The sequence below is a fragment of the Lissotriton helveticus genome, chromosome 3_1, assembly GCF_964261635.1.
Source record: "Lissotriton helveticus chromosome 3_1, aLisHel1.1, whole genome shotgun sequence".
Classification (NCBI taxonomy): domain Eukaryota; kingdom Metazoa; phylum Chordata; class Amphibia; order Caudata; family Salamandridae; genus Lissotriton; species Lissotriton helveticus.
Genome location: NC_136061.1, coordinates 887,432,697 through 887,454,367, shown reverse-complemented (window position 1 = coordinate 887,454,367; position 21,671 = coordinate 887,432,697). Strand labels below are relative to the sequence as shown.

The 21,671-nt window shown below is 45.8% G+C and overlaps 1 protein-coding gene across 4 annotated transcripts in view; it reads left to right on the top strand.

Annotated features, from left to right (window-relative positions):
• EPHA10 (EPH receptor A10) overlaps positions 1–21,671 on the top strand; it is a 1,640,855-nt gene that overhangs the window by 1,437,169 nt on the left and 182,015 nt on the right. For 3 of the 4 annotated variants that reach the window (XM_078681220.1, XM_078681221.1, XM_078681222.1), the window contains one exon: positions 12,135–12,338. In XM_078681220.1, coding sequence (XP_078537346.1) covers positions 12,135–12,338 — 204 coding nt within the window. Of the gene's footprint in view, positions 1–12,134; positions 12,350–21,671 lie in introns of all 4 variants that reach the window. The other variant, XM_078681224.1, reaches the window with a different exon arrangement.

The window sequence follows — 21,671 nt, the reverse complement described above, 5'->3', positions numbered from 1 at the left end:
GATGCTGTGGTGGTGCTGAGTGATGCTGTGGTGGTGCTGAGTGGTGCTGTGGTGGTGCTGAGTGATGCTGTGGTGGCGCTGAGTGATGCTGTGGTGGCGCTGAGTGGTGCTGTGGTGGTGCTGAGTGGTGCTGTGGTTGTGCTGAGTGATGCTGTGGTGGTGCTGAGTGATGCTGTGGTGGTGCTGAGTGATGCTGTGGTGGTGCTGAGTGATGCTGTGGTGGTGCTGAGTGGTGCTGTGGTGGTGCTGAGTGATAATGTGGTGGTGCTGAGTGATGCTGGGGTAGCGCTGAGTGATGATGTGGTGATGCAGAGGGCAGAAAGGCACAAAAAGCAGTCTAACAAAGGGCAGAAGGGCAGAAAAACAAGGGAAAAACAAGTATACCAGAGGGCAGAAGGGCAGAAAAAACGAGTCTAACAGGGGGCAGAAGGGCAGAAAAACTACGGAAAAACGAGTCTAACAGAGGGCAGAAGGGCAAAGAAACAAGCTGAGTGGTGCTGTGGTGGTGCTGAGTGATGCTGTGGTGGTGCTGAGTGATGCTGTGGTGGTGCTGAGTGATGCTGTGGTGGTGCTGAGTGGTGCTGTGGTGGTGCTGAGTGATGCTGTGGTGGTGCTGAGTGATGCTGTGTTGGCGCTGAGTGGTGCTGTGGTGGTGCTGAGTGGTGCTGTGGTGGTGCTGAGTGATGCTGTGGTGGTGCTGAGTGATAATGTGGTGGTGCTGAGTGATGCTGGCGTAGCGCTGAGTGATGATGTGGTGATGCAGAGGGCAGAAAGGCACAAAAAGCAGTCTAACAAAGGGCAGAAGGGCAGAAAAACAAGGGAAAAACAAGTATAACAGAGGGCAGAAGGGCAGAAAAAACGAGTCTAACAGGGGGCAGAAGGGCAGAAAAACTACAGAAAAACGAGTCTAACAGAGGGCAGAAGGGCAAAAAAACAAGGGAAAAACGAGTTTAACAGAGGGCAGAAGGGCACAAAAAACGAGTCTAACAGAATGAAACCGGCCCTGCGTGTTTGTCCACGAAGATGCCACCTTTTTGTGCAATACCTCTACTCAACTGAAGTACTTTCTACTGTCTAATAAGTAAGTGCTCCCTCGTTGGCTAAATGTATAGGGGCGGATTTACAATAACTGGCACATCCCCAGGGATGCGCCAGTTATTGTGCGCCGCAGCTCCGCCACCCATGGTGTGCCGCATTTACAATGCGGCGCACCATGTGGCAAAAACGGCACAGATGCGTCACGCATCTGTGCCATAAATGCAGCGCTTTGCTGGAGCTGCGTCGCGTTTCTCCAGCAATGCTCTGGGGGGCCCTATCTCCCCAATGCTGCATCAAGCCTTGCGCCTGCTTCAAGCAGGGGCAGGGTTTTGACGCAGTATTGGCCTAAAAGTGACTGAGTGAAATCTTGTAGATTTCACTCAGCCACTTTTAGGAGGCGTTCCTGCGCAGGAACACCCTCCCCTGCGCCGGAACGCCTCCTGATGGCGCAGGGCTTTACAACGTGACGCATCTCTCAGATGCGTCACGTTGGTAATACCCAGCACCATGGCACATCTTTTGTGCTGCCGCTGCGTCACAAAAGGTCTCGGTAGAGGGTGGCAGTGGTGAACCAGAGGGTGGCAGTGATGAACCAGAGGGTGATAGTGATGAACCAGAGGATGGCAGGGGTGAACCAGAGGGGGACAGTGCTGAACCAGAGGGTGGCCGTGCTGAACCAGAGGGTGGCAGGGGTGAACCAGAGGGTGGCAGTGATGAACCAGATGGTGGCAGGGATGAACCAGAGGGTGGCAGTGGTGAACCAGAGGGTGGCATGGGTGAACCAGAGGGTGGCAGTGGGTAACTTCGCAATGCAAGCGGCCCGCGAACACGCAAAAAACCAAAATCGAATTCGCAATCCGCAAAATCTGCAAATTCATGCGAATTTGCGGATTTTGCGGATTGCGAATTCGATTTCGCATGAATTCGCGGAACGCGAATTCGCAAATTTCACCCATACTTACAATGAACGCACACACAGGCCAGGATAAGTGGTGGAAGTCTAATACAGTGCGGTTTAAAATCTCTAAGAAGATATTTTGAGGCTGGGTCTCTCTACATAAGTGTGGTTTTTGACCTGTTGTTAGAAGCTGTGTTTGTTCATATCTTTGATCACCCCTATAGCATATAAATAAGATAGATCATCAGTTCAGATGTTGTCAGATGTACATGGTAAGCATGTACTTAGCAAAGTCGAACAACACTGTGACAAACAGACCAAGAGACTTCTTTGGAAGGTAGTAGATGCCTACTTAGGTTTGGGAGGATATCCATGCAGTGATCCATTTACAAGTATGTTCTGGACGGTCCTCTAACTTGGACCAGGACACTCCTTTCTGTGACTTGAATTATAGGAGGTCATGGCATATCCTTCACCATGACTATAAGTGATGTTGTGCAAGATAATGGTGTAGTCACACTGTAAGTAGTTCTTGGATAGGAATTATTGAAGTATCAATGATTCACATTTCAGTCAAGGCCAGTTGATTATCAGATTTTAGTTTTTAGATTTTTACAATATGTCTATTTGATGGTGTGACATTTAGTAATGCTGCTTCAAAAGATAGTCATGCAGGAGTCTCTGAGAGTAATCGAAGCAGGCAGACAATGGTGGCACCCATTAATGAGCAGCAGAATGCTTATTGTTTGAGAGAGGCCGGTTTTGGTGTAGGAGGGGGTTGTACATTGAGCGATGGGTGACTGGATTTTCGGAGGTATAAAGAAGTCAATATTTGAGATGGAGATTGTTGGAAAGTCATCCTTTTTTGCCCTGAGGATCCCCATTTTTTTTCTTATGCAGGTGATCACTGACTCTGAAAGTTCCCTGGGCTCTGCTAACCAGGCCCAATGTCAGAGCTCTGTCCTCTAAAGATATTCGGTAATTGGTATAATTGTAATTTGCAAAGACAACTTACTTTTAAGCCCCTTGTGTATGGTAGGGCATGGAGTCTTAGAGACCCCAGTGGACCTAATGCACTTAAGTGTGCACTGCTGTGGTGTCTGGTGTAATTTTAAAGCCAGGCCTGCCTTGGAGGCTGGATTTAAAATAAAACCATGTCCAAGTTCGACTTTGGAATTAAAAGTACTTCCAAAGTCCAATACTTCCTTTTTTATTACTTATACGTCACCCCTATCGTCTGCCCTAAGTGCAACAACAGTAGGTAGGGTGCATGTTATAAAATGCAGGGACAATATAAAGTATGTATTATATGCCATGGTATGGAAAAACAGCCAAATAATTTGTTCCTATTGTGGTGCTACTAGACTCATAGGCTTTATTAAATTTAATAAAGTCTATTTTTGGATTGGAGCTAGCTAGAGCTAGAAACTGGGTTGGTGTTTGGCTTGAGTATGAGCCCTAATCATCAGCAGCCGCAATCCTTTTCAGGTTAAGAATCAGGCAAAGCCAATATTAAACCGTGCTCACCCTCGGGAAACTTGGCACAGAGCAGTCAGCCATAAAGTTAGAGGCAATGTGTAAAGCATTTGTGTAATTCTTTAAACACTAAAACAGTGAAAACACTACAAAAGGTTAGAAATAGGAGCTTCAATTAATAAATAAAACAAGACCAAAATGACAAAAATCCAATAAGTAAAACTTGAAATATTGAATTTCAAAGAATTTATGAAAGATAGTGCTAAGAAGAAAAAAACACTACTTGGGACATATGGTCACATTGGCACAAACTCAAAAGTTCAGCCCGACTGTAATGGAGTGCGAGCCAGCTATAGGCCAGCTGAATCAAAGTACCTTAATCCTAGTTGCAGAGTGCTTGCATGGATTCGTGTCGAAGATGCAATGTGTAGCCAAGGCGATGCACCAGTTCTGAGATGTGATGAGACTGTGATACGAGGTCCTGATGTAACAATGCTAAATATCCTGTCGATGTGGCTTCCCGGTGTTGAGAATGCGAAGCGCAGACAAGGCGATGCAACAGTTCCGATGAGTGGTGAAGCTCTGACCTCGTCATCGAAGACTACAGTTGTTGACTAGGGATGCAAAGAGCTTGAGCTGGGTAAAAATTTGTGCTGCAGAGGTTCTGAAGATGATGAGTCAGTCCCAGATGCGGGGGGCTGTGGTAATGCAAGTTTTTTCTGACGGGTCCAAACCATACAACAGCAGTGATGCATTGGTTCTGCTCAAAGATGAGCCACTCAGCTGAGGTAATGCATTGGTTCTGTACCGGAATGCGTCACTCAGCGGAGGATGCATCAGTTCCACTGGAGATACATCTTAGGGTCACATCCAAGGGTCCAGGACTGGAGGGGCACCAATGTTTCAGGGCAGCCTCACAGATGGCAGAGTCTACGTTCAGAAGCAGGTTGGTTTGGAAGTATTTTATACCCCTGAGGTTTCAGATCAGGAGACCAGCAGGCTACCCCTTGAAGTCGCCTTGGGCTCTGGGGACAAGTGATGCAGATTCAGTCCTTCTCGCCCAGGCAGCAGGTCAGCACAGCAAAGCAAGAGTCCAACAAGGCAGCAGTCCAGCAGACTGGCAGTCCTTCAGCAGTACAGCAGTCCTTCTTCCTGGAAGAGTATCCACAGGTCCAGTAGCGTACTGAAAGGGTGGTGTCTGAGATCCAGTACTTATACCCAGTGGTGCCTTTGAAGTGGGGGAGACTTCAAAAACAGGGCCTTGAAGTGCACAGAGGTCCTCACTTCCTGCCCTGGCTCCAGGCTCACTATTGGGGGGCATGCAGCCATTTGTGTGGGGATAGGACACAACCTATTCAGGTGTAAGTAGGCTGGGTCCACCTCCTCCATCCCATCCTGCTAGGATGGCCCATGAAGACATACCAAAGCACCCACTGTGTGTCGCTGTCTAGGGGGAATACCCATAGGTCAGCTGTCACCCACTCCAGACATGTGATCAGGGACAGACAGCAGTCACCAAATGGCTAAAGTAAGAAAATTTCAACTTTCTAAAAGTGGCATATTCAGAATTGCAATCTAAAATCCGACTTCACCAAAAGTTTGGATTTTAAATTGTGATTCCAGAGACAGCAGACCTTAACAGTTTCTCAACTGTGAATGACACTCATAAAATGTAATCAGGTAATCTCAATGCTATACAATGGGAGAGATAGGCCTTGCATTACTACCAGGACATGCAAAACTTCAGTTGGGGTGAATCCCACCCTAAGGCTGTCAGGTCTAACAGCTAGCAATATTATTCAAAGTGTCAAATTAATAGTCACAATGAATCCAACAACTTGCAAAAGTTGGATTTAATGTAACTATTAAAGGAAAGTATTTCTTAGAACTTACTACTCTGAAGTTACTTAAAGCAGCCTTTTAGCAGCCTCTTCTTATTGATCAACCTTTGACAGCCTGTGCCAAGCTGCTTCCTGAGTAGGTGTGAAGAGGCATGAGGCTAAAAAAATACAACCATAAGGTGGACTTCAAAAGCAGGGGGATAGATTTAATAGGAACCAGGCCGGCCCCCACTTTCTTGATCTCCAGCCAGATAGGAACCCTTTTGATTAAATGAGGAGAGGGACTGGAATGTGAGTTTATTGAGTAGTTAGCTACACCGTTGGGATAGCTTACGCATATACACACACATATTTATTCCATTTTGATTTTTTGGAGAACAATGCTGTCAGGGCAAAAAGTATGTCACACTTCACATGAAATGGTCATAGCAGATGGAGGTAACTTTACCCCTATTGGTTAGGGTGTGCCCCCTCCTGCTATCCTTGAATGGAGGATAAAAATGGGATAGCTGGAGGAGCTCCTCAAAACACTTCCTCACTGGAACACCAGAAGAAGAAAGACTGTCCTGTTGGACCCTTGGACTGAATCACAGAAGGCTTGCTCTCAGAAAGACTTCACCTGCTGCACTCATAAGACTTCACAAATAAAGACTGTGCCTGACTCAAAGGAAGAGTAGTGGACCCCAAGATCAGCAACAGGTACAACAGAGCTGGAAGAAGTCACCTGCAAAGCCAACTGGCTCACCCCAGCGGACCAGTTGCAACTTGTTTTTTTCTGGACTGTGCAGGTGCATTGTTGGAAATTCAGCCCTAGCCCCTAATAGGCGTTCTGGAATCTCTGAACCCTTAGCTTGTGCTACTGTACCCTCATGTTCCCCAATAGATCAAGAAACTGCAAGAACTCAAAGTATGTATGTATGTATGTATGTATGTATGTATGTATGTATGTATAGGCATTTATATAGCGCACTACTTACCCGTAGGGTCCCAAGGCGCTTCGACCGCTGCGAAACCCTTCCTGGCTTCCCTGAGAGATGGTCCCTTAATGGGTATCTCCAGGGTGAGACCAGGCATCCCCGGCGGTCTGGTGGGGCCGTTAGTGAAGATGAGGCAAGCTAATGCCCAGAGTTGCCGAGTGTGAACGCTGATCAGAGTGGGCACCGAGGCGAGAGAATTATCGAGTCCGCTGACCCTGGTCCAGAAACCTGCCGCGCCGGGAATCGAACCCTGGTCCCGGGCCGTCCTCTGCTCTCGGGTCTGCCGCCTCTAACCAGTGAGCCACACTACTTCACTTTGGAAACTTTCTACAAAGTGTTGCAGAAAAATTCTGGGAGGAGACTGGCTCATCGTCGAGAGTGAAGCCACCATTGTCGACACGTGATTCAGCCTGAACATGCCGGTTCCCAGCTCTGAAAGCTCCAAAGGTCATCACCTTCGACGTCAAGGGCAAAGACTTCTAGAGGCTCAATGAGGTATCCTGCTGCAGCAGGCCTCCTTCCTCAAAATGAGAATCTAGAGGGCCAACTAATGAGTCCATTGATGAGAGAAAAGATCCAAGAAATAGACTATCTCCTTCTGCAAACTTTTGACCGGGACTTAGCCCTCAGCCTGTCCGACCCATGCTTCATTGTGATCTCCTTAAAACATTGACGTTGACATGGTCCATCGTGACCAGATACTACAGGTAGGAGTTAAGCTTTTTGGTGCTAGAATGTACCATTTTTTATTTAATCTTTAAAAATTCATATATCCAATTACCTGCATTGGAAGTTTGTCATTTTGGTGTTGTTTAAAGAAAACCATATTCTCTACTTTTAAAAATTGGTGTTGGATTTTTATTGTGTCTTTTACTTATTTACTGTTTTGGTGAAATTAAATGTTTCTCGCATACCTGTCTCCTAAATTAAGCCTGACTGCTCATTTGCCAAGCTACCAAGGGTTGAATAAGGAAAACTGTATTGAGACTTGACTGAGTTTCATGCTGCGGAATTCCATGGAATTCCATTAATATGCCACAGAATTCCACAATGTGCAGTACATATATCCCACGGTGGTCCCTACGACTGCAACAGAGATATTGTACAAGCAATAGTAGACTCCCGGGAGCTAAAGAGATCCTTTTGCGTGGTCAGTGGCCCTATGCACACAGGTGTCTACATCACTGACAGTAGTACCTCCTCTTTCCCCTCACCAGGTGGCCTGCATGTGGCAAGAGACATCCTCAGTTCCAAAGTTCACAGCAGCTAGTCACAGTTTCACCTCAGAAGAGAGTGCTACCGCAGTCATGTCCCTCCTGCTCACCTCCCGTTCAGCAGTGATTAATAGTCCACTGCTACTGATTTGCCAACTCTTCTGCTCCCAAGGTCGCTGGCATTTTCACAATCTCTGACCATCCATTACCAGCCTGCAGCACTGGTCCTTCCTGAAGAACAAGCATTCCTAGCCAACGAAATAAGACCAAAATACGACCCACCCACACACAAACAATGATAGGCTTCACTTGCTATCTCCTCAACCTGCACGCCCCCCTTTAGCTCAGCTCTGGGCTGACTTGCTCTCCCCCTCCTCCCCCAGTCCTCACTCTACCCAGAGCCTCAAACCATAGCCAAGCAAAGGTAGCAGTGAGAAACGCCCATACCAGCGCTGACCACATGTTGTTCACCGCCTCTGCTAGAGCGCCCCTGCCCCTAAATAAAGAGCTTGGTGACTGCACATGGGGGACCTCCTGATGTGCTGAGTTCTGCACTGAGAAATGCATATTAAAAGTGCGAGTTAAAATATTTGCCAAGGATCACAAACTTTGGTGAAGCAGGGAAGCCAGGAATGATTGTAGGTTTCCTGTTTCAGACTACAGTTCAGTGTGGATATCTATCTCTGGTTGACCTGAAATTGTTAATTTATTTAATGAATTCTTAGACCATGAAATTGGATAAGGTAACAGGCAGAATGTACATTTATTTTGGAAGGTGTACACAGCATGGACCTTTCCCGCAGACATAAGAGTGCTTTACAAGAGACAACAGGCATCTATTCCTCCATGAATGGAAGTTAGAGGCAGATTGTAAATGGGGTTTCTCCCATGTGGATGGCAGATGCGCCAGTTCGATGCTCTGAATTTCTTTAAGTGGACCAGAGTGAGTGTTACAAGTATTTATGGTATGGTACAATAATTCATATAGTGCTGGCTACCCTTAACAAGGCAAGGAAGTGTTTTGCTGGCCACCACCAGAACAGTCTTCTACATTGTCTGAACGTTTTTCTCGTTATCTGTCTCAAACCAGGGTTCTGTTTTATTATTGTTGCTCTGGGTGATAGTAGGGTTCGTTGTTTTCCTAACGTGCCGCTGGGAGGTGTGTCTCTACGTGTGTGGGTTTGTAGGTGTGTTGGTGTACGTGCAAGGTGAGAAGTATGTCTGCGAGTGCAGTATAAAAGTAGCGTAGCCTAAGGTTGACTTTCGGCCCTCACGTACCCCGTCTGGGGCCAAATGCAATTACAAAGTGGAGGGGGCTATGTGCCCCTTCCTTGCCAATCCTTATTAGGCCCTGGAGTCCCATCCACTGGGGGCGATACAAATAAAAAAGATAAGGGGGCTGTGTGCCCCCCACCCCTCTTGGATCCTCATTAGACTCTGGGGACGCTATCCCACGGGCCATATGCATTTTAGGCGGTTGTGTCTGTGAGTACAACATGTCAGTTGTGTCTATGATTGCAAGGTAACAAGGGTGTCTAAGAGTGCAAATAGGTAGTGCCTGAGTGCACAGTGAGAGATGTCAGTGAGTGCAGAGTGAGAGGTGTGAACTCTAAACATGCACGGTGAGAGTCGTATCTGTGAGAGTGCTGTGTGACGGGTGTCAGTGAGTGCACGATGAGAGTTGTGATTGTTACTTCAAGGTGAGTGCAGGGTAACAGAGTGAGGGAAGTCTATATATATATGGTCCTCCTACCATTACCTCTCTGGGTAACCTTGGTGGAGTCACTGAGTCAGGACTCAGGATCACCTTCAAAGCAGCAGCAGAGTCGTTCTCTGCCTGCACTGTAATATCTTCTTAGTCTGGGCAGGCTGTCTGATGTCACTCCTCGGCTTCCCCTCATATGCTATCCACTGATAGTCCTGCGTGGATTGCAGGGCTACTGATTTTTAATTTTGCTGGCAGGCAAGCTGAATTAATTATTAATTCTTCATTACATTAGTAACATGGAATTATTAAATTACTCCAATTCCACTGGCGGAATTAAACGTTCTGCCCACCTCTAATTATTGCTAGCTGAAGGTAAGTACTTCCGCATACTAATAATCCACTTTCCGACAAGAGTTCTGTAACATCTCTCGCGGATAGGGAGGGTTGGGCCATCGGGCAGGATAGAAGGCTGGGCAGCAAGTCTAAAGATGCAAGAGATGTACTAAAGAGGCAGTAATTATATCCTGAGATTAACATCAAGGGTTTGATTTGACTTCTTGTTTGAAAGATGTTCATTTGTGTTCTCATTCGTGAGGGCGAAGCATACGGACAGCTGCTTGCTTTGATAGTTGGGGCTTGAGGAGTCTTGGGGATATTGTAGGATCAGACAAACATTGAAAGTCTGTCGAAATGGCCACCAGCCAAACTTTAAGGCCATAAATCACATTCGGAGGTCTCTCCATTAAGTGGGGCTATTTTTATATTTACATTGATTCCAATTTTTGAGCCTTACACTTTAAAATACACTGCAAAAGGCCAATATAGTGACATCTCTGTTTTTCTGTTATTTTCATTCAGTCGAGATTCTTTCAATAGAAATATGAAAGTCACAGAAATATATTTAGGTTTTTGATCTAAATGGTATTTATTACCAGTTCATTATTTGCACTGCTTACATTTGTTGCATGACTTCTAAATAGTAGATGTTTCATTTATTTCCGCGTTTTGACCAAAAATGTGTTTGTTCCACAATACAATTTAGAACTGATGGAAACATTCATCTGTCACAATGTCTCAAAATATTTTCATGTGATAAAAAATCCTAAAGAAAGTTATATGCATGCCATTAATACGTGATTTCATTGTGAAGTCACAGATATGTTTCCCCTAAAGAAGCAGCTATTTTGTCACAAAACACATTAAAAGATCTAGGAGAGTATGAACTCTGTATCTCTCTGCCTGCATTGCTATAAATTAATCTACAATTTATGCACCCATTTTATCGTTAGCCGTTTTTTGTCGAGTGCACTGTAACCCATTGGGTGTTTTGGTTCTAGGTAGGGAACCTGCTAAATCAAAAGTTAAGCTACATTTTTCATGAACAGCCAAATTGTTTTGCTGTATGAAAAGTCATTGGATTGGAACTATGTCTGATCTCTACTGGGAAGGAATTTCATAAAATGGGGCCCAGGATATCAAAAGATCTGCCCAATAGACATTGTTCTGATTAGTGGCCGAGTCAGTAGCAGAAGATCTAAAGGATCTTTACAGGTTACATTGTCTCGCACATTATTTCAAGAAAGAAGGTCCAAAATGGATGATAGAATCTTAGAATGAACTCTAACTACTATGAAAGGATTTGAGGAAAGGTTTGGCGTGCTAAATCTTGTGTACTTACTAGAAAAATCTTGTGGTGTTATGTGGTGTGGTATCAAGTTTCTTAAACAAAAAAAGCTGGGAGCCTCGGATACCAGATTCCTGCATTTGCAGAAAAAAATACTTTGCTGAGTGGACACCAAACTTTCTGCCGTAGCAACAAAGAAGCTGCACCTTATAGGGCAGCGGCTGCAGCAGCTCCACTGAAGGCACAAAGACCATGCCAGGCTGGGGCTGAGGGTCAGTAAATCTGATAGGTGGCCCTGTCCAGAAGAGCTGGGGCCATGGGTCCTCTCCTGGCAGGACATTTACAATCTGGCCAAGGATCCACATTCCAGACCTTAATCGAGGCACAAAATCACAATGACCGGTCATTCCATGAAGTAAATTCAGTATCCGAGAAATGGTATCTAACCTACACTGAACACAATTGTTGAACATTCCAGTTACAAAAAAAACACTGCCATTTTCACTCTGTAGATGTTCCCCTCAATAGAAACGAGAAGAACACATTGAAACATTTTAGTTGTTTTAGCAAAATGTTTTTTATCTGTTCTATGAAAAGCATGTTTGTTGCGTGATTTCTGAAATTTATCTCAGAATATCATAGGCAGTAATGAAACGAGAAGACATAACTTAATTCGACATGGGGCTTTTGAAGTATGATGCACTGTATAAAAATCCCAAAAATAATCACTAAACCAATAATTAAATGAACTGTACTTTGACATTGTGTCTCGCTTTTGTTCACATAATTCTCCCTACTTTATGAACCATGTTAACAACTCTCTGGCGTGAGGTACTGTGACTGCCAAAAACAGTCAGTTCTCCATTCTGTTAAGAATTCAAAAGTGGGGCACTAGGACCTGAATAGTTTCGACCTGGTCTCCAACATATCCATTTTGGCCAAGGCCATGAAAAGCTGCTTGGAGACCCAACTCATACTTTTCGCAGATTAATAAGACCTCTTAGATGAGGTTCAGTAATTCTGCTTTCCAAAAGACCTACATACCAAAAATAGCTGACAATGCATTTTGAATCGTTTACAAAGGAGACTATTGCTTCCTCATACTGATACTTTTGGTGGCCTCTGACATAGTGATTTTCTTGAAAACTCTCAGGGTCAGAAAGGGGCTGAATGGCGTGTATACTACTGGTTCTCTCAGCATGTTAAACACCGTTGTCAGTGCATGAAAATGGTAAACTGTGTTGCCAACCCCCTTAGCTCCTGCAGAAATATATTTGGAACATATCCCAGTGAATGTTTTTTGTTGACAATTTGTTTTTGTAGTTTCTCACATTATGTACTTTATCTATATCTTGCAGAAACACGAAGGTCAGTTTACATCAATGCAGCTGATGGATATGTTGCTTGGCATTGCATCAGGAATGAAGTACCTGACAGAAATGGGTTACATACATAAATGTCTCGCAGCCCACAAGGTCCTAGTCAATAACAACCTGCTTTGCAAAATATCTGGCTTCCGTCAGTCACATGAAGATAAAATGGACACCATATTTACGACAATGGTAAGATCAACATATGTACACAACACGCGTATGGAGCCATTTATCATGACTTCCTTCTTTAATGATGTTGCCAGGTAATGTGTTTTTCATGCTTCAGTCTCCTATTTTTCTTTTTGTCTTCAGCTGCGTTTGAATTCTCAGTGAGGAGCTGGGGTTGCTTTATTGATTTGAGTCACTGTTTTTTTTGTTTGTTTTTTAAATGTTGGTTTGTTTTTCCCCCCATAAATAACTTTTTTGTATTGCCTCAATACTGCTCTGAAGTGAGAACGGACCAAGCAGATTTCTTCTCATTCTACTGTGAAATTGTGGTTGCAGCTCTCGCTTTACTATGATAACACTGTGGCTTGCAGTACCAGCCCACGTGAAGCAGAAAACAATGAGACAAAGATATAGGCACGTGTTAGACCTGACATCATTGCCGTGAGTCTCCCTTCCATTTTTGACAGATTGCCTCCTCTGTTTTTATATGTGTTTGCTGGATTCATGCTTTGGGCACTGTGCCACTGCTAATCAGTGCCACAGGGCAAGTGCTCCCTATGTTAAATTAATGCATTGATTGGATTCCATGATTGGGTTATTTGATTTATCTCTCAGCCCCTAGTACAGTGCACCATGTGTGCCCAGGGCTTGTAAATCAAATGCTGCTGGTGGGCTTGCAGCACTGGTTGTGCTACCCACAGAAGCAGCTTGTAAAGTGTGTATCAGGCCAGCCATTGCAAGGCCTGTGTGCAGTCTAGCACTGCCATGTCGACTTGGCCAAGTGCACCCACTTCCCAGTCCCTAAACTTTGTTAGACACCCCTATGGTAGGCCCAAGGGCAGGGTGCATTGTCAGTATAAGGTAGGACATGCTCTATTGTCTCTAGCATGTTCTAATAGTGAATTAAAGCCATTTCCGTTTTTCACTATTGAAGGCTACCTGTTCTCATAGGCCAGAATGGGCAGTTAGACTATTACATTCTTATAATTCTAACTGACTCAGGGAACATGGTAGAAATTCGAATTTAGTATGCCTGAACTCAGCATAATAAAATACATCTTTTAGTAAAATTTATTTTAATATTCTGTGTTTGCAAATACCACTTTTAGAAAGTAGGTATTTGCTTGCCTAACCATTTGAGCCTGCCTCTGCTAGATTGTGTATTCCTTGTCTGGGTTTGTGTGTGACAGGGCTGGTCACACACAAGCCCAGTGGTGAATAGAGAGATCTGCATCTAGATGGGAGGGAGGAGTTGCACCTGGGACCTGAATATGGCTGGGCCTTCCCTCTACAATGCTGGCTCCACCCCCTGTGGCTTGTCTGATGTCTCTGCCCTGCACTGTGAAAGGAGAGGAGGAATCATGTCAACAGAGTGCTCCAAAGCTGTATCTTCCCTCCCCCGTGCTAGCTCCACCTCCTGTAGGGCGGCTGATGTCTCTGTCTTGCACAGTGGAAGGAAGAGTAGAGTCATGTAAACCAAGTGCTCAGGAACTGGTTTGAACTAAGCAGAGGCCTCTCTGCCTTCAGAGAACAAAGGATTTAGGGGTATAAATATTGGGACCCTGATCTCAAGAAATTAGATCACTTCTGGAACAAGAAACCTTTCTGCCAAGGAGAAGAACGAAGGAAGCTGCAGGATTTTGGACAGCCCCACTGGCAGTGTGCTGTTTGCTGGGTTGGCCTGCAGTGGTTGCTTCATTGCCAAGGGAAAGGAGAAGGAACTTTGTAAGGACTTTCATCTCATCTTTCATATTCCCCATGGGCTTGATCTGTGCTTGCCTCCTGCTGAAGTCTAAGGGACACAAGACTTCACCTCCAGCTCCCTGCTGAATTTCCTTGCTGGGAATTCTGACTCTAGTCACTTGCGTGCAGCTGGGAGCTGGAAGAGCGACGCATCGAGAAGAAGCGGGTCGCCGCCGCAGCTGAAATCGTCGCGTCACCGGAGAAGCGAGCCTACGCCACATCTCCCTGGAACCGTGTGTTCATCGAAGCTGCCTGCTGTCGCATCACCGGAGAAGCGTGACGCCATCGTGAGAGTCGCCATCGCATTACTGGAGAAGCGTGTCGCAGGGCCTGTCACGACTCCAAAGTACAGAGTTGTCGCAAGGCTGCCAGAGCGGCATCGCATCGTCATTGCATCGCCGCATCAAGGGCGCCATCTTCTCGCATCGCAAGCGGATCATCGCATCGCATCAAGGCGCCGTCTTGCGCATCGCTACGGGCCCGCAGGCCGAGAATCTACGCATCACCTCCGCACCAGTAAGGCTCATGATGAGTCCCCTACTCTGCGCAAGCATTGAGGAAGGACGCAAACGTTCCCCGGGGTCACGGAACCGACGCATCTCCCCTTTTGCGAGCCCTTTTGTTCACTTTGCCTTACGCATCCAGGTACTTTGTTGAGAACTTTGTTGCATTTACCAACAACTTGAATTAAGAGACTTTAATCCTCTTTTAAGTAACCTTAAGTGTAGTATTGTGGATTTTTGTCATTCGTGGTCTTGTGTTTAAGTCTATATAAAGAATACTTATTTTTATAAAACCTATGTTGTGTCCATCTGTAGTGTTTTCACTTTATTACTGTGTATATCCACAAATGCCTAACACACTGCCTCTGAGATAAGACTGTCTGCTCGTGCCAAGCTACCAAGGGGGTGAGCAGGGCTTATTAAGGAGTGTAATCCCCTTATCCTGACTTAGAAGTAAGGGTCCCTATTTGGACAAAGGTGATAACTATTGCCAACTAGAGACCCCCAGATCTAACAGCACGCATTAGAGATTTAGAGCTTGATTTAGACTTGGGAGGATGAAGTAGTGTCCGTTGGTATGGCAGAGGACATTACATTCAACATTCCAAGAGTACTCCATCTGCAATATTTAGTGATGATTGTCGGCCCTGTGTTCACCTTTGTACATTAAAAGGAACCTATGCAATGGCAGTTCCTTTGACAGTGCAATACGGTTTGGTGGAAGGCTCCCATCAGTTTTGATGGCCTTCCTCCAAACTTTCATAAAATATTTGTTTCTCTGATACAAACTCCAAAGTGAGAGCTTGTTCCTGAAAAACAAAATAATAATTACCCCCCTGCTTAGCAGTACTCTCCCAGAGAATGGGGGTTATTATTGTTTTTCCTGTCCCTCACCACCATGTCATAAGTGATGTTATCAGTGATGTCATCAATGATGTAATTTGAGAAGTCATCAGTGATGTAATAAATGATGTCATAGAACGTGTGACAAGTGATGTAATGTGTAAATTCATAAGCAGTGCATAGCAAGCACACATGTTATAGTTAGCGCTGCGAACTATAATTGGTGAATTTCATTTTTTTTTAAGTTCAAAGAATTATTGTTGTCCACTGACGTATTCACTTAACTATAGCATTACTTTCAATCAATCAATCACTAAATTTGTAAAGTGCTTCTTGTCACCCATGAGGGTATCCAGTCACTGGCTGGGTCCAGTTGATTAGTCAAATAGCCAGGTCAGCTGGTGCCTTGTCTTCTCTGCTAGATAGGAGAAGGAGCGATCCCACTTCTGCTACATCAGATGGGGTTGAGGATTTGAGAAAGGGATGTGGAGCAGAGGTGTCCGGTGGATTGATGGAATTTCAGGCGATGGTTGAAATAGGTGGGTCTGCAGCTGGTTAGTGCCTTGTATGCATTGGTCAGCACTGGCATCTTTTCTGTACAGTGAGCCAGTGGAATTCCCTGAGTTAGGGGGTTTTGTGGGTTAGTCTAGGGAAATCCAGGGCAAGTCTATCTTAGGTATACTGTACGGTCTGTTAAACTATAATGGTAGTTTAACCTTTAGTTTTTTCTGTGAATTTCTAGTTTTATTGTAAAGTACAATTTTATACCAAACATAAAGCCACCCCCCTCCTCCGCACTAGGACTTTGGCTGTGCTCAGTAGGGGGTTGGCCGAATCCCCAGCAGGCAATCAACCCCATACTGCACAGGTCTTTGCCGTACACAGCTGCTGGTTGGCTTTTAGGCCTGGGGACTCCTTCTGGAGCCAAATGCAAGAGAAAAGGAGAGGGGGCCCGTGCGACTCTTTCTCCCCAACTGTTATTAGTCCCCGGAATCCCACCCCGGGGTGATACCAATAAAAAAGAGTAGGGGGCGCTGGGGCCTTCTTTTGGAGTCTCATTAGGCCCTGAGAACCCTACCCCCTAGGGCCTTATGTATTTTTGAGTGGGAGCATGTGGCCCCATTCCTGAGCATTATTAGGTGCTGGGGGGCCCATCCCCAGAGCAATATTGTTCCTAAATTAGAGGAGGGCCGCGTTGCCCCTCTCCCCATGCCTTTAAAAGGACCTCATTCCCCAGGGCCATGTCTTTTTTAATAGGTAGGGGGGCACATGGATCCCTCCTTGAGCCTCATTAGGCTCTGGGGACCCTATTCCCTATGGCCATACACACTTTAAAGGTGAAGGGGACTGTGTGGCCCTTCTCCCTGAGCCTCTTTAGGCCCTGGGGACCAAATGCCCCAGGGTCATTATTTTATTTAAAGGTGGAAGGAGGCCACTTGGCCCCATCCCTGAGCCTTTTATGACCCTAGGAACCCCATACGCCAGGGTCATATTAGGCTCGGGCAGGAGAACTGCATATGTGTGTGCTAAAAGGTGAGGGAGATCCCGCCTTCCTGAGCTGTTTTTTGTCCCCATGCGCAACATCCCCCAGGGCTCAGGTAAAATAATGGTTGGTACCCTGGTGCCAATCCAGGGCAACCACCATACACTCATTGGGGGCTGCAGGGGGGAGTCCCAGGACCCTGCTGTCCCAGCAAGATCCCTGCATGCCCCAGGAGCAGGAATTGCTCCCGCCCACAGGGCCAACTGTTTTTGCTGCTCCCTCTGGACGGGAGCAATCTCTTGATCTGTTTCCCTGCTTGCATCAGTGTGAGCAGCGAAACAGATCAAAATTATGCTCCCAGCTGGCAAGAGAATTTGCAAAGCTCCTACCTGCTGGGAGCAGATTCAGTGTTTGCTCCTGTGTGATTGGAGATTTAAAAATGTTCTCACTGGTAGGAGCAAACACAAGTTTCTCTGTGAGTGCCAGTGCAGGCAGGGAAACCATGTGTCTCACGTGGGGTCCCCAAGATCATAGAAGGCCCAGGGATCGGGGCCATGGGCTTCCTTCCCTTTTTTGGTGATTTTGGTCCCAGAGGTCGGCTTTCCAGTGCCCGTAAGGAATCGGGGAGGGGGGCATGCAGCCCCCTCCCGTTTTTTGTAAATTTCAGCCCTGGGGGGGTGTACTGCCCAGCGGCTTTAATGACTCGGTGAGAGGGGACATGGGCCTCCTCCTCTTATCATGCAGCCCCGGGGATGGGCTCTCCGAGGCTTCTAATGGCCCAGTAAAGTAAGGCGACATGGTGCACCTCTGCTTATTGCTGCCCCAGGGGTGGCCTTCCAGTGGCCTATAATGGCTTGAGGGGTATGGCTGTATGACCCCTCCGCTTAATAAAAGAAAGCAGCATGGCTGCCATTTCGTTTTTTGGATCACATGGCAAAATCTACCAATTTTTTATGTTTTTGGCACTGAGCGGGGGATCACTCTGGGTCTGCCCCAAGGGGGTTAAAGAGGCAGGGTATCCCTACCTTGCCCCTTTGTATGCTATTTGAAATTTACACTTCAGAACAGGGGACTAAGTCCCTGAATCCCGTAATGGCTGTTAGCAACACTTTGCTGATGTTGCTGGCAGCCAGCTCACCCTGTTTTCTGAGAATGCAAAAAATTGTGGCCTGCAAATAGAAATCCAAACACTTGAGGCTTTAATTCCTTTTATTAGACTAAATGAAAATAAAATGCATCAGTGAGTGGTATAGTACAAATATTTTGAAGATTTACAGGCCTCTTTTTCAGATGCCATTGCGGAAACTGTTGGATAGTGTAGGGAGAATCGAAGTGCATTCTTTACATACAGAAAGAAAAGTTTGCATTGAGACCCATTGATTAGCAGAGAGGCAAAAGGTACTCATTGTTGCAAGAAATGCAATCTGATAGAGCATGGGTAAAAGTCACCCCTGCCTGCGTGTTTTTTTCATGTTGCAGGCAGGGGCGACTCCTTCGTTGAGCAGAGGAGCGTGCCTCACTAAGAAAAACCCCAGGCAGGAGCTGAAAAATAAAATGGTAATAACGTTTATTTATTATCATTTTCTTTTTCAGCAACCCATTCCTAACAAAGGGGCCGATTAGGATGGCGGATGGACCTGCGTCCGTCCGCCACCCCAGAGGTGGAGGGACCGTCTGCAGGGGCAGCGGCACCTCCGTGCGAATTAGGATGTGACCGCCAGCCTGGCGGTCACATCCTGTATGTTTAACATTGCGGCGGGTGCTGCTTGCAGTGCATTTGCATGCACAAAGCGCCGCTTTGTGCATGTATTTTCAGGGGGGTACCATAGTATCTTGCAGACACCGCCACCAAATTGCAGACATCATCCCGCGGATCAGCGGCGGACGGACTTGCCGTCCGTCGCTGATAACACCGTCATCCTAATGTGGCTGGTGGTGTTTTGGAGGTCCGCAGCGGATTCACCGCAATCCTAATAGGCCCCTAAGTGTTTGATGGAGTGGGGCCAGTGCTGCTGAGTAGAAGCAGCAGGAACGCTGTGCAGTGCACTTAAAAATGTGCATGTCCCTTTTGCCAGCTGTCTTGGGACAATCAGCCAGCCATGCACATTTTAAAGTTCTCTAACCTAGCTGTCTTAGAGAAAGCTCAGGTCTCCAGTGCTCTTAGGATCCTGGCGTTGCTCTCATGCTTTTCCACACACCCCACCCCCAACCACAGTACACAGTAGCCACCACTGGTTGTAGGAGTCAAATCAGTGCAGCTTATGTGCCATAGCATAATTTTAATTGAACATAAAAATGAGCATAATTTGTAATTTGTGTATTAAGCACAATTTCTCAAACTTTTGCATTATTTAGTTTCATTTAATTGTTGCAGATGAATGATTTGCTCATGCAGAAAATGGCCTGCCAAGACACTTTTTTTTACTCATAAGTGCCTGCCCGCTATCTCTTGAGATTTGTTTTTTACGTACACCACACTTTTGTGAAAAAGTCACAAGAGACACCAGAAATCATATTTTATTCTAAAAAGTATCATTTTTGGGAATATTTTATGGAATTTTGTAAACTCTCACAAAATAAATTACAGTTACGAAATTCAACACACACCCTACTTTTGACTTGTGACATTCTTCATAGTTAAGGGGACTCAAGAGCAGGTAAATCCTTTTGTGTGCGCACTATTAGTTCTAAAGTTGGTTAGAGAACAGACTGTGCAGTACATTCCTGCAAAAAGGAAACGTTAGCATGCTTTATCCGAATATTAGCCTGATGCTTGAATAAATAAATGCTGAGCTTTGTCGCCAACAAAGTATTTGGTTATGTACTGCTGCGGTACAATTCCTAAATGAAAAGAAGCATTTCAATGACAACACTGGGTAGAATACTGTCTGCTTGTCTTTTTTGTAGCATGCATAAGCTCAGCCTTTGCAGATATTTCCAAGTTTGATGAGAGAATCACTGGAGCAAAACAGTGTCCAGGCTAAATCAAATTTTGTGATCTAGTCTCTGATCCATGTTGTTAAGTCAGACATGGATGGGCCGATTCCGATACGGTAAAATCCCTTACAAATAGCCGTACAGAGCATATTTCCCGTACGAATCGTACCCTACGTCCCCGTACGTACGATGAAGTACGATTCGGACCCAAAGCAGATGTCCGTACGAATCGTATGAAAGACCATACGACTTAAAAATCCGTACGAATCGCATTCGGAAAACATGCAGTACGCGACGTCCGTACGGATCGAAGCAACATTTTCCGACTTAGCAAGTACGATTCGTCTCGTCAATACTCCGTACGACTCTTTTTCTACGGGAGCTCAAATCGTCAGAAAAGCAGATTTCGACTCGAACCGCATACGAAACGGACACCCCGGGTACGGTGCATACACCCCATGATTGCAGGGGTAGGGTGCTTAGGGGTACGGTGCGTACACCCCATGATTGCAGGGGTACGGTGCGTACACCCCATGATTGCAGAGGTACGGTGCGAACACCCCATGATTGCAGGGGTACGGTGCGTATGTGATTGTGTGGCTCTCCGTATGAATCGCTCATACGTGACGTTTTCCGTACGAATCGCGTTCTCATTCCCCGGTCCGGATCGTACTTGTCGGGTCGTACAGCATATTTACGATTCGTATGGTTCACTGTGGGGGTCCGTGTCGTACAGATTTCCCCTTGCTTTTTGTACGGTTCACAATGATTCGGTCGTATATTTTTCAAATGAATCATACTACGCGATTCGGACGGAATTGTACGAGTCGTACGGAAAGGGCTATGGATTCAATTCGGTCGTACGATAGTTTACCGAATCGGAATCGGCCCTGGAATGTGCTTTTTAAATACCTGTGAGTCATCCTTACTAACAGTTGACTAGTACCTGGACCATGTCATCAAAGTGTTTCTCAGGTATAATTAGTGGGTAGCAGCTACTGTAGCTACTGTAGCTTATCTTCTGTGTTAATATGGAACAACTGAATGATTAAAAAAGCTGTACTAGTGAAATGGAGGGTGCAATATATCCTAGATGAATTTGGTGGCCCTTGTAGTTAGTCACGTTTTATGGTCTCATTTATATGCCCGCAACGTTGGCATTATCTTGGACAGAAAGCTATCTATGAAGAAATGGGTAAACACAATCTCATCTGCCAGCTTCCACACCCTACGCATGCTTCACAAGATCTCCAGGTGGTTCACAGTCAACCCCAGAAGGACCGTCACACAGGCCCTCATCACCAGTAAGCTGGACTATGAGAACACATACTGCGCAGGAATCACTGCACATCTCCCAAAGACACTAAAGACTATACAGTACTCAGCTGCAAGCCTCATCCTCGACCTCCCCAGACTGACCTATGCTGCACCTAAAGAAGCTACATCGACTTCTATTCCAGAAGAAATGACAATATAAGATGTTGACCCAAGCATACAAAGAGCCCTGTACAATGAAGGGCCAGCAAATATCAACAAATGAATGACCTTCCACCAACCTACCAGACACCTAAGATCCGCCCCCCTCTTACTCGCAGACAACCCCCCAGATCCGCAACAGCGAAGAACGCTTCTTCTCACAACTTGCGGTCAATGCTTGGAACAACCTTCCCGTGCACCCCAGGGCCACCTCATCACTCTAGGAAATCAAGAAAGCAATGCAGACCTGACTGTCCAAATGAGCAGATCCCCACGAAACAGTTAGAAACTTCAGCGCCCTGAGACACTCACAGGTGATTTGCCTTGCTTTAAAAATCCTTGATTGATTGATTATTTCCTCTCACCTTA